The 13,196-nt window shown below is 41.2% G+C and overlaps 1 protein-coding gene across 3 annotated transcripts in view; it reads left to right on the top strand.

The window, feature by feature from the left end:
• The window catches only part of AK9 (adenylate kinase 9), a 125,556-nt gene that overhangs the window by 64,093 nt on the left and 48,267 nt on the right, over positions 1 to 13,196 (top strand). For 2 of the 3 annotated variants that reach the window (XM_084775101.1, XM_084775100.1), the window contains exons 18-20: positions 382 to 496; positions 4,671 to 4,747; positions 8,027 to 8,194. In XM_084775101.1, coding sequence (XP_084631227.1) covers positions 382 to 496; positions 4,671 to 4,747; positions 8,027 to 8,194 — 360 coding nt within the window. Of the gene's footprint in view, positions 1 to 381; positions 506 to 4,670; positions 4,748 to 8,026; positions 8,195 to 13,196 lie in introns of those variants that run through there. The other variant, XR_014777801.1, reaches the window with a different exon arrangement.

The raw sequence follows: 13,196 nt of genomic DNA, 5'->3' as shown, positions 1-13,196 counted from the left end.
TGTGACACATAGAGCAGGAAAGAACCAACTATTTTAAGTTGTCCTCTAACTGCCACACATGCACGTGAGTGTTATGGAGAGAGGGGGGGGGAATAAATGTAAAAAGAACTTTAAAAATATTTGAAATGAGAAGTTTCAGAGGAAAAAAATATGATAAATATGTCTTCTTATGCTTTTATTATTTGTTACATATTAATATGTCTTTTGAAAAAGCTTTAAGACGTTCTACTAAAATTTTAAAAATTCTGAGCTGTTTGGCTAAACATTTAAAGAGAAATGTGTGTGTCTGCATAGTCAGTGGTTGTTTTATAGTTAATTTCCAAAACAGGTCACACTCTATGCAACTTCAAAATAATTTTTTTCTCTTTGTCTGTATTTCAGGGAAATGTCTATTAAATAGAATGTATTTAAAATGTAAGGCTGAAATTGATGATAAGATTTTACTAAGATTGATGGATGAATTTCAAATCAAAAAGAAGGAAGAGGAAGCAATACAGTAAGCTGTGTGAGAGCCACAAAACGGGTTGAGCATTGACCATCCTTATTTTTTCAGAGACTTCATTTTTATTTACATATATGTGTGTATCACTTGTGTATGGATGCTCACTGAGAGACAGAAAGGGGCACTGGATCCCTTGGAACTGAAGTTACAGGTAGGAGCCAGCCAACATGGGTGCTGGGGACCAAACTCAGGTCCTTTGCAGGAGCAGCAAGCACTCTCAACCACTGAGCATCTCTGCAGTCCCTGGTGTGGACCTGAGCTTTTCATACCGTCTCACAGGCTGTGCTTATAAACCTTCTCTAATGTCAGGAAGATGGTCTGTTAACTGGGCAGGATCTCACTGAGTTCCAAAAGAAACAGCAAGTGCATAAATCTCTACTCAGCTGCAAATAGCTCCACAGCTCATATCACGTAGTCTTCATTAGCCAACTGAGAAAAACAAGCATAGACGTCACACACACACACACACACACACACACACACACAGGTGCCTGCACACAAGCATGCACACACAGCATATCTATCTGTGGTTTAATTTTAATAGCTAGATAGATCTCTCTCTCTCTCTCTCTCTCTCTCTCTCTCTCTCTCTCTCTCTCTCTCTTTGGGAATAACACAACACAAAATAAAGAAAAATCTGCCTTGCCTCCATGGAAGGGAAGAACTGGTTATTTACATCTTACAAGTTCAGCGTGGAAGCTTTGTTCTTGGTTCTGGGTGTGATGAAGTGCTTTTAAAATTACGAACAAGCCACCACAGCCGACCTTTAACAGACTGTGAAGTTCTTCAGGCTGAGAAACAAAAGGGAAACAGGGACCTAATGACTCACTGTTCTTTCTTGCTGAAGTATGCTCTTCAAAAACCTGGATTTGGGCTGGGCAGTGGCGGTACACGCCTTTAATCCTAGAACTTGTGAGGCAGAGGCCCATGGATCTCTGGGAACTCCAGGCTAGCCTTGTCTACTTATCGAGTTTGAGGACAGCCAGATCTAGATAATAGAGAGACCCTGTCTTAGAAAGAAAGAAAGAAAGAAGAAGAAATATTAAATATTTCTATAACTCTTTGACCTGTTGGGTTGTATGGTATATCTGCAATACATTTTATGTCATAACATGCAAAAAAAACCATTTCCTTTTAATGAAAACATATGAAAAGGCAGTACCAGTCTTAATCTGTAAGGGCATCCCCATGATAGCCATCACCTCCAACAAATGTGCACTTACAGAATCAGCCTTTTCAGAACTCAAAGCAAAGCCCATTGAAGTCCTGAATATGTATCAATGGTATGATGCACAAATTTTAGTTTCCCAAATTCTGCAAAGTGAAACACATCCACCTGCCAAAATTCATTTCTCTTGGTACCCTTAGAGTTACTTCCAGCAGGTAATTGAACTAGATTATACCAAAAACTGAAATATTTCTTTTACAATTTATTTGGCTTGTTGCCAAGTAATAGAAATTTTCTCTTTAAATATTTGCTGTTAACATGATGTACTTTTATGGAATTTTGAGATTTCTGGCACATTTCCTATTAATAATTAGGCAATCTCTTTATTTCTTTATGCCAATGGACCAGAAAATCCCATATCAGATTGAATATGGGTGATATATAATGAATGATTTCTGTTTTAATTGTCTGTTGCAATTATATAAATAATGATGTTAATTCTGAATTATCAGGAATATGTTCAGCAGTTTCCATATGTAACACAACCCTCTCTGCATATTGTGACTCAGTAATCATATTGATAGTTTCAGAAAAATCTAATAAACCCATAAGAATTGCATATACCCTGAATTTTGCACTGAGGGATATGGGCTTTTAAAAAATAACTTTACTTATATTTCCTGACCTACAACCTGCCATTTCTGATTTATTTACATTGGTATAAAATGTAGGAGCTTCAGAAGTTGGTGCCCCTTTTACTATACAAGGGAGAATCTAATTAGTTCTTTCTATGAACTGGAGTCACTTGCTTTGGGGATATTTGTTGCTAATTTCTCCCAAATAATTGCTATAAGATTTTTTTCTTTACAGTTTTCATTAATTACCCATAATGAGGTAATTTCAGCATTAGAATAAGGTACTATGATTTCTCCTGGGTCTTTTCCTGATAACTGACAAAGTCTTATTCTTCCTTTTACAATTAGATCAGAAAACTTTTCAACATAAGTATTTTTTATTTTTTTACTTGGTTTAGAAATTAATTCTAAAATACTGTCTTCTCTCTGCATCATAAGTCCAGGAAGGGATGAGGAGAAGGCAAAACGACTAGAATACAGTCAGGTTTGGGATCTGGGTAGTCCATGCTTGCCCTGCAATTTTTGCTCTACCTGAGTCAACTCTTTCTCTGCTTCAGCTGCTAATTCTATAGGACTGTTTAAGTTTCAATCAACTTGTAGAGTCTGAAACAACTCAACTCTTTTTTCCCCCTTTACATCATGATTGTAGCCCCCTCCCTCATATCCTCCCAGTCCCACCCTTCCTCCTCTTCCTCCTTACTCTCTCCCTAGTCCTCAGAAAAGGGAGCCGTTCCCCCCTGCCATCTGACCCCAGTCTATCAAATCTCATCAGGACTACCTGCATCCTCTTCTTCTGTGGCCTGTAAAGCTTTCTCACCAAGGGGAAGGGTCAATGAGCAGACAACAGAGCCCATGTCAGAGAAAGCCCCTGCTCCCCATTTTAGGGGACCCAACAACTCAACTCTTGAGTTGAGTTGAGGCCAATAATAGGCCATAACCAGTTAATATCTCCCAGTGGCTTTTGAAAGTCATTAAGAGTTTATAATTGATCTCTTCTGAACTATACCATTTGTGGTTGACTCTTTTGTTAATTTAAATCATTGATAGTTGATGGAATCAACTCTTTGTATGTTTTCAGGAGCAATCTGTAAACCACAAATAGGTAAAATCTTGTTTGCTTCATTAAACATTCTCTCTAATGTATTTTCATCACAATCAACCAAAAAGATAGCATCTGAATAATGGTAAATTATGGATTGAGGACATTGTTTATGAGTTATTTCTAGCAGCTGTTGTACAAAATATTGACTTAGAGTTGGACTATTTAACATTCCTTGAGGAAGACCTTTTTCACTGGTATCTTTCCACAGGCTAAGCATTGTTATAAGTGCGTACAATAAAAGCAAATTTTTCTGTATCTTGTTCTTACAAGGAAATAGTAAAAAAAAAAAAGCAGCCTTTTAAATAGATTATTATTATTGGTCATCCTTTTGGTAATAGAGAAAGTAAGGGGATTTCAGTCTGTCATGGACTGGAGTCGGGGGGGGGGGGGGGGGAGGTGTCTCCGCACCACAGCAGCCTCCGGCAAGCAGAACCTCACTCTGAGGTTTACAAATCCATCTCTTCCACACAGCACAACACCACAGCTGCAGGGCCAAATTTTAAATTTTAAATTATGTATGTATGTGGAGGGTGCTAGGTGTGCCTGTGAGGGCAGATAGCCTTGGAGTCTAGAAGAGGGCTTTAAGTGCCTTGGAGCTGGAGTTACAGGTGGTTGTAGGCTGTGTTTGCTACTTAGGATATCACCCAGAACTGTGTAAAAACAGCAAGTTGTCTTAATTCCTGAGACATCTCTCTAGGCCCCAATTTCTTTTCTTTTCTTTTCTTTTCTTTTTTTTACTAAAAAGAAACATGTTTCCTATTCAAAGGAGAACAAAAATCCTAGTGTAAATGTTATAAATCAAACTCTCACAATGCTACCATCCCAAAATGATTACTGTCTGTAATTTGATTAATTTTCTAGCCTTCTGGTTCTCATATATACTGTACAAAGTTAAAATTATATTGTAGATATAGTTTTATATACTACTCTTTTCACTTAACATTACACATTGAGCCTAAAGGAAATGTTACAGGTTGGCCTCGTCCTGTCAACTTCGCCCCAGGAACTCTTTCCCTCTTTTAAGCAGGTTTCCTAACTGACGGCCATAGTCTCAGATACAACACTCACTGGCTTCTCACAAAAAGTTCCACAGTATTGGCTTCAAGCCCGAGCGGGATGAAGCTGCACACTGTGAAATGAAAAGCCTAAGAGAGGATTGACAGCGGAGTCTCTGATGCTTGTCGTATAGTTAGAAAAGGTGTCTGTTTTGTTTGTTTGCTTTTTTTTTTTTCCAGAACTGAATTTTGAACCTTTTAATTTCAGAAAAGCCAAAGAAGAGGAACTGAGACTAGAAGAAGAAAAGCAGAGGCTGGTGGCCACCGAGGACAAGAAAAGAAAAGGCAAGCACCGATCAGCAACACTAACAGCAAGCCGCTTAGTCTTGCTTTCTTACTGCTGCTTTCCTGTGGGTTATAAAGGCATCTGCCCAGGGCACAAGTGTATGCCTGTGCCTTTTCTTCCCCAAAGCTTCCAATTCCCACAACAAATTAGGCTCTCCTGGGGATAATAGATCCATAGGATAAAGATTCCTAATCAGAAAAGGGACCCGCCTAACACTCCTATTGCAAGGTCTGTAAAAGGAACTTTTATTCTCCTGAAGTAACTGTCCTCTCTGAGGCTAACAGCCTCTGTCTGCTAACCTAGGCCTAGTCCTCCATACAATATAATCCAGGCCCAGAATATTTTCAGCCTCTGAGACTTATTGCTGAATAAACTCACCTTTTCTAGCTCTTTCTGAACTCTGGGCTGGCTGCTTCAACTTAGCTGTTCTGGCTCAAACTAATTCTAGCGGTTCTCTTTTAATCTTCTGGCTCTTTCTGTGTCTTCCTTGTTCTCTCACTCTCTGCAGCCTATCTCCATGCAACTGTCCTGGTAAATCTCTCTCCTCTCTCTCTCTCTCTCTCTCTCTCTCTCTCTCTCTCTCTCTCTCTCTCTTTCTCAGCTGCTCTCTTAAGTCACCTCTCTCTCCTCGTAAGAGTTGGGAATATCCTATTGTCAAATCTTTCTCTGATTTGTCACTTTGTCTGCCTCTCAATTAAACGTCACTTTCAAACATGGGTGCTTCCTCCTACAAACTGTCTTTACCTTCCTTGTTTGGGATTAAAGGTGTGTACTAAGGGCGTGTCTGCATTCCATCCAGATCACACAGACCCAGAAGCTCTTTGGATGTGATCAGAGCAGCTACGTTGCTGCATTAAAATTCCTCTATAAAGAGCCACTGTGCATCCTCTAAGAAGGATGCATGACAGACTGTGCCTTTGCCATGCATTACACATAACTGCTAGGATTGCTTCCACTGGAAGGATCCTGCAAGACCTAAGGACTCAGCCAAACTCTTGTAGTACCCACCGTCTTCATACTTAAGACTTCCGTAGCTTTCATAAAAGAACTTTCTCTTTTAAGACTGAGGTTCTCAAATTAAATTCCTAGTCTGTGAACTTGAACTCCCTTTTCACTGCCCTTTAACTGAGCCCTGGTGTCTCCTTTGACTATGAACACCGACAACAAACTGCAGTGGTGTTAGCCACCCCCTGGTTTGCTATCAGTGTGAAGGCAGATATTTTTGTATTACATATCTGTGTTTGTGCCATTTCAGGTGTAGTAACTGTGAAGCTGGATGCTAGTCTTTCTTGAGCACATTTCCTATAGTCCCATAGTTCTAAGTTTTAACAACTGTTTCTCAATATAATTGCTTTCCGTTTTCCACCCTGGAAATAAGTGTTCAGATACTGCGGCCCCAGTCAACATCTTTACCACATCAGGAGACCCACTCAGCTGAGCAATTGCTAAATGGCTCATTCACAGAAAGCACAAGGGCAGCAAGTGATTGTGTGGAGTGATTTATTATTAACCTATAGGTAACTAACATAACTCATGATCAATAGTCAAATTACAAATAGCTCAAGGCTCCTAAAAAAAAAAATGTCTTTTAACTCACTCCTGACCTCTGTGGGGCACAGATGTCCCACTGGGGTGTTAGGAAAAAAAAGTGTGACATATGCAGCTGATGGGCAGCCTGGTCTTCATGAGGGTCCCCTAGCAATTGGAGTGAGGGCTGTCTCTGACATGAACTCTGTTGCCTGCATTTGTATCACCATCCCCTAGCTGGGCTGCCTTGTCTGGCCTCAGTGGAAGAGGATGGCACTTAGTCCTGCTGAGACTTGATCTGCTGGGGTGGGTTGGTAATGGGGGGCTTTCCTTTCCTGAGGAGGAGGGGAGGGGAGGAAAGGGGGAGAAGGTGGGACCTGGAGGAGAACAGAGAGCATGTAAAGTGAATAAATAAATTAATGAGTAAAAAGAAGGAAGGCTGTGAACTTTTTATAGTTTTATAACATCATAATTATGTTATAATGTACTTAATATAAATATAACATAAATGAGTGTACTTAAATTATGTGCTTATGGTCATTTTTAATAAGTGATGTATTATCGAAAGAAAACTCAAATTCCTTCATAGATTGCATCACTTCCTCACAGCTGTAGTAGGAGTCTGTAAAACCCGCTAATGCTTGTGGCTAGTCCCATAAACTCTTCAGCCTAACACAAAGGTACCCACCATATTCCAAGTTGTGTCTTGGAAGCCTTGCATGCTGCTGTCCTGTCTCAAAGCCTGGTTCCAGATCAAATCCAGGTGCCAGAGAATCACCCTAAGATGGTCACTCTGGGACAAAAGCAGTGGGAAAAGCAATGCCCGTGAGAACTTAGAGAAACAATTGAGTCATCTTTATAAACATATGAAAGATTGAGAAATGAGTTCTCTGAGACCCCTGCCATCTCCCTCTGACATGGCCATCAACAGCCACATAAAATTTGCAATTAGGGACTGGAGAGATGGCTCAGTGGTTAAGAGCACTGTCTGTTCTTCTAGAGGTCCTGAGTTCAATTCCCAGCAACCACATGGCGGCTCACAACATCTGTGGTAAAATTTGATTCCCTCTTCTGGTGTCCATGAAAACAGAGCACTCATACACATAAAATAAATAAATAAATCTTTTAAAGCTTGCAATTATACTTTCTAAATGTACCACTAACTCACAGGTTAACATGCTACACTACTCCTATAGTGAGCTACAATAGATCTATTACTACATCTGTGCCAGATGTGTATCCACGTGGGGAGTCTGCTCTGGTGCTGCCCAACAGAAACTCAGTGCAAACCACACGAGCAGCTCTTAATTTTCTACATATCTTAGGTTAAGGTTCTCATACTCACCCTTTGAAATTCATTATCTGTTTTGTACTGTCACGCATCTCACTTTAGACTACTGCATGGGCTTGTAGCCACAGCTAGTGGCTGCCACAGTGATGGTATGGATCTAACCATGTCCTTATTGAGCAGGCATTGGGCTATTTGTGGTCTCTTGCTGTGATTTGGAACTGCTATAAACATTACTTCTTTTGAATGATCCCACCCTCTGGTTCTCCAACATTCTGATAGACTTCTTCACCACTCTATGGCAGTAGACGTACTACAATGGCAGTTTGTCTACTTCCCCCATTAAGCCACATACTGGGGGACTATCAGTCTTGTTCTTTATTTTATTCTCTATGCTTAACACTACCCAGGACTCACTTGCTGGCTTTAACCGAATAAGTCTATTCCTTGTGATTCATCGTAGAAGTTGAAGAGCAAGATAACGAAGCTGAGGAGGAGGTTGAAGGTGAGGAGTTTGATGGCCGTGAAGAGTCTGAGGCTTCTGAAATACAAGAGTACATCAGAGGATCGCTGTTACCTGAGGAGTCCGAAGCATCCGAGGTCCCGGAAGTAGAGCACGAACCTGAAGCAGGTTAGACTTGACTAATGGCAGTGTGTGTGTGTGTGTGTGTGTGTGTGTGTGTGTGTGTGTGTGTGTATGTATATATGTGTGTGTGTATGTATGTGTGTGTGTATGTGTGTGTGTGTGTGTGTGTGTGTTTGTGTGTGTGTGTGTGTGTGATGGGAGCTGGCTAAGGACACAAAGGCGATGCTCTAGAGAGTCCTCAGTTCTGGAACCAGCATGTGGTCCACAGGACATTTTATCCAAAAAGCAAGACTGTATCTTTATGTCATGCAATCCCATTTTATAGGCAAAGTATCTCACACCTATGCAATAACCGTAACTAGGCCGTTCTTACTTTGTACTCATACATGCTCAGATTTTTATTTCACTTCTTTATAAAAATCCCTTAGCTGGGCGTGGTGGCGCACACCTGTAATCCCAGAGCTGGAGAGGCAGAGGCAGGCGGATCTCTGTAGGTTCCAGACCAGCCTGGTCTACACACTGAGTTTCAGGACAGCTAGGACTACATAGAGCAATCTTTCCTTTAAGAGAGAGAGGGGGGGGGAGAGAGAGAGAAATATGGAGGGAAGGAAGAAAGAAAGAAAAACGAAAAAATGTTTAATTGGCACAGAATAAGCACACATATTTGGGGGTACACTATGATAATTTAGTGCATGTATACAATTATCAAATCTTTAATCTTTAAAATAATTGTTATCCCCAGCCCTGTTCTGTACATAAACCATTATTTTCCTAATAAAGTATAGCAGGAGAGGAGACTACAAAAAAGAAAAATAATAATTGTCATCTTTAGCATGACTAGTTAGCTAACATGAAAGTGGCAGGAGTCAAGAAGATTATGTTGAAGTTCCTTGGTGATTTATTATGTTTCTTTGAATATCCATAGCTGTTTTTATTTATTATGTGTCTGTGTATACACACACTTGTGCACGCTCCGGCTTGTGAAGTCTGATCTGTGAACAGAAGTCCTGGGAAGAACCAAACCTTCTGCTGGCTAAACATCAGCCCAGAGGATTTGGCTCTGACCATTCAAGTTTTTCGACAGTCATTGATTTCTCATCATTAATTAGTTCTGCAGAAGGTTCTGCTTTTTCCAGGAATTCTCTGATGCCCACTCCGCTCTTTGTATAGACATCTCCCCAGCTGAATGTGTCCTGTCACTCAGCTTTGCTTCAGACACCTCTATTTCCCGTTATTCATTCTATATCTATATATAAATATAGATATAGCTAGTATAATATACACATTTGCATGTATTCCTTCCACCCAGTTGTTATGCATCTGGCCGCTTTGGGCATGTGTGCCATCTTCCTGCCTGCATTCACACCAGTGTAACAGCTGAGCCATTGTTCTACGGTTCTGAGGAGACACTGTGGCCAAGGCAATACTTATCAATGTATATTCAAACTTCAAGTATGGACCATAACCCTCAAATTGCTATTTTTATTTTGGAGTGAAGATTCAGTTTCAGCTAAAAAAAAATTAACAGCAAACGCAATGGGTTTGCTTTAGAAAAGGAATGGGTGGAAATAAGGTTTTCAAGAAATTTTGCCTTATTTTTTGGATGCTATTTTTATCTGTTGTATATTGAGACATTTTTGCCACTGTGCTGCAGAATCATAGCAGACTTGAGACATTCTTAAGGACTAAGTTACTCTCTAGTGTGAGAGATGTCTTCGTATTCAACCCAAAGCCCTCCCCACACTGGGGAGGGAGGGAAGAGTGAGAACCTGTTGTGTTCTCCAGCCCCTCCCACTCCCCCTGAAGCCCTTTGCCCGGTCACTGCCATGGTGGACACGACAAGCATCTGTCCCTGGGCTGGTGGTGAGCTCTGAAGCCTTCTTCACAACTTGACTTAATTGTGTCTTCATCCTTTGGTTTTCCTAGTGGGTTCTCAAGACTTTAATAAAGTTTAAATTGAAGCTACTGGGTCCAGAGAGATGACTCAGCAGTTAAGAGCACTCACTGCTCTGACAGAGGACCTGGATGTGGCTCCCAGCACCCACACAGCGGCTCACAACTGTCCACAACTCCAATTCCAGTGTCTCTCCCCGTACTCTCTCCCCACTGTTCCTTCCCGCAACCTGGTCCTTAGTCTCATTCCCATCTTTCTCAATTCACTCACAAAATCTATTCTGCTTCCCCTTCCAAGGGAGATATATATGTCCCCCTAACTCCTGCCCCCCGTTACTTAGCCTCCCTGGGTCTGTGGATTGTAGCATGATCATCATTTACTTAGTAGCTAATAGTCACTTATAAGTGTGTGCATACCATGTTTGTATTTCTGCGTCTGAGCTACCTCACTTGAGATTATTTTTTTTCTAATTTCATCCATTTGCACTCAGATTTCATATTTTTTAACTGCTTAGTAATACTTCATTGTGTGAATGTACCATATTTTCTTTAGACATTCTTCCTCGGTTGAGGGACATCTAGATTAGTTCTGTTTTCTGGCTATTATGAATAAAGTCACTATGTTTCAAACAAAAAGTTTTTGGTGTTTTGAGACAGGGTTTCTCTGTGTAGCCTTGGCTGTTCTGGAACTCACTCTGTAGACTAGGCTGGCCTCAAACTCACAGAGATATGCCTGCCTCTGCCTCCCTGAGTGCTGGGTTTAGATGCATACGCCATCATGCCCGACTTTAAATAAATCTTTAAAATGAAAAATAAATGTTTAAATTGAAGGCACTATTGGTAGATTTACAACCCAAAAAGCCCACTGTCATCATGACAACACCTCCTGGGTGCTGACGCTCAGCTCTGTCCACTGATCTGTTGTTTCCTGGTTCTTTCTCTTTCACCCTTGTTGTTCTGTGCAGTGATTTGGTGAAAGAAAAGATACATTTTCCCCAGCCCTCACACCACATGTGAATCTCAAGTCTTATTGCAATAAGTGTGCCGTGTGCCAGTGTTCCCTCTGGAGTGTCTAGAGAGCACGCCCTTGCTTTTGCCTAGCTGTGGTGCCTCCTGCAATCCCTAACTCTCAGCTGCATCACACCAATCTCCACCTCCGCCCTTCCATTGCCTTCTTGTCAGTGTGTATCTCTGTTTGTTATCCAAAGTTCTTATTTTAAAGGCTTCTGAACTATCTGCAGGCTTTTGATGTAACTAAATCGAAGATAAAGGCTAGGAGCATGCATGTGTCTTAACTAGGGTTCTATTGCTGTAAAGAGACAACCATGACCACACAATTCTTACAAAAGGAAACATTTCACTGGGGCTGGCTTACAGTTCAGAGGATCAGTCCATCATCATCATGGCGGGAAGCATGGCAGCAGGCAAGCAGATATGGGGCTGGAGAGGGAGCTAAGAATTTACATCTTGATCCCAAGGCAGCAGAGGGAGACTGGGTGCCACACTGAGCAGAGCTTGAGCATAGGAAATCTCAGAGCCCACCTCCCCAGTGACACACTTCCTCTAACAAAGCCACACCTACTCCAGCAAGGCCACACCTCCTAATAGTGCCACTCCCTATGGGCAAGTATTCAAACACATGAGTCTACGGGGACGTACCTATTCAAACCACCAAAACCACCAATGCATGTTAATGAACACTCCCCGGTGAGTCTTGTAAATGCTAGCAATTAAGAATGTGTTACAGTGATTTGTATTAAACTGTGGGGGCTTTTCCGTTTCTCTTTTAACATGGTTATCACACAAATAATTGAGACTTTCATATTTGTTTAATAATAAACTTCACAGCACAAGAACTGAGCAGTTGTTTCTTTAATCTTACCCTCTAAGCTAATTTGGCTTCCTCCCAGTGTGCATCCCAGCGATACTTGCACTTTGTAGCTTTCCTGCTCCAGCTCCTCTTCTGATGTTTCCTGAACCTCTCCCATGGCTGAATCCCCTGTTTCAATCCCCCGTTCCTCTTCTAATTCCTCCTCCCCTGGCTGGCAGGAAATCCAGCCTTATTCTCTCCCCTGCTCAGCAACTGGCTATAAGCTGCTTTATTGTCAGACCAGGGAACAATTAGGGAGCAGTGTTTACATAACATTGAGACAGGAGATTCTTAGAACAAGTATTACAACCAGATATGGGGGAGGGGTGCAGAAATCAGCCTTTAAATTACACAATAACCTTATGCCTACAAGAGTGGTAGGTACAAGAGGAATGACTTTGAAGTTTTTAAAAATAAACGATCCCCTTATAGTACAGAAATAGAACATTATTGAGTCTGATCCTGAAATGTGAAAATAGGATAACTTAGCTCTACTCTATTTCTGCAGTTCCCCATGAGTTAATGCTCTGAAGGGACTATGGACTGCCTCAGGTTTAGAAAATGTCTATTGAAGACCATGGCCAGGGCTTTAGAGCGGGCTCTGTGGGTTAAAGCACCCACCGTGTGTGAGTACCTGAGTTTTAATCTCAAGACCCACATGAAGTCAGAAGCTTGTTGTCTGTGCCCTGGGCTTTTTGGGAAGGTGGGAGGTGGAAACAAGAGAATTGCTGCAAGCTTGCGGGACATCCAGCCTGGCACATGCAGCAGTGAAGGGGACACACTATCCTAGACAAGAGAGAAGGTGAAGACTGACACCACGGTTGTCTTCTGACTTCTATATGTATGCTGCATGACACAACCACACACAGACAGACAGACAGACAGACAGACAGACAGACAGACAGACACAGAGAGAGACAGAAACAAAGAGACACAGAAACAGAGACTATGGCCATAACCAATATTATCAATTCTGAACTGTGTTACAAAAGAATTCTGACATTCAGCCAATTTTGACTAAATATATGCTAATGTGGAAACAGAATTCACATACAAAAAAGATGAAAAAAAATAACTTTACTTCTGCCTACAAAAGGTCAGAAATATTTTATTCACATTCTGATAGATTTCCTTTCATTTTTTTTTCTAACCATGGTGTTTTTACTGTCTTGTTGTACCTAACTTAGCAGCTTACACTTCATTCGGAGAGAGCTGAATCTGTGGGCACTTAAGCCCTTCGTGCTGTTCATAGGAAACGCACTTGTCAATAACTTCCTCTAGATC

This window comes from Acomys minous (genome assembly GCF_964271855.1).
Source record: "Acomys minous genome assembly, chromosome: 3".
Lineage (NCBI taxonomy): Eukaryota > Metazoa > Chordata > Mammalia > Rodentia > Muridae > Acomys > Acomys minous.
Note: the sequence above shows the minus strand (reverse complement) of the source record. Positions and strands in the feature narration are given on the sequence as shown.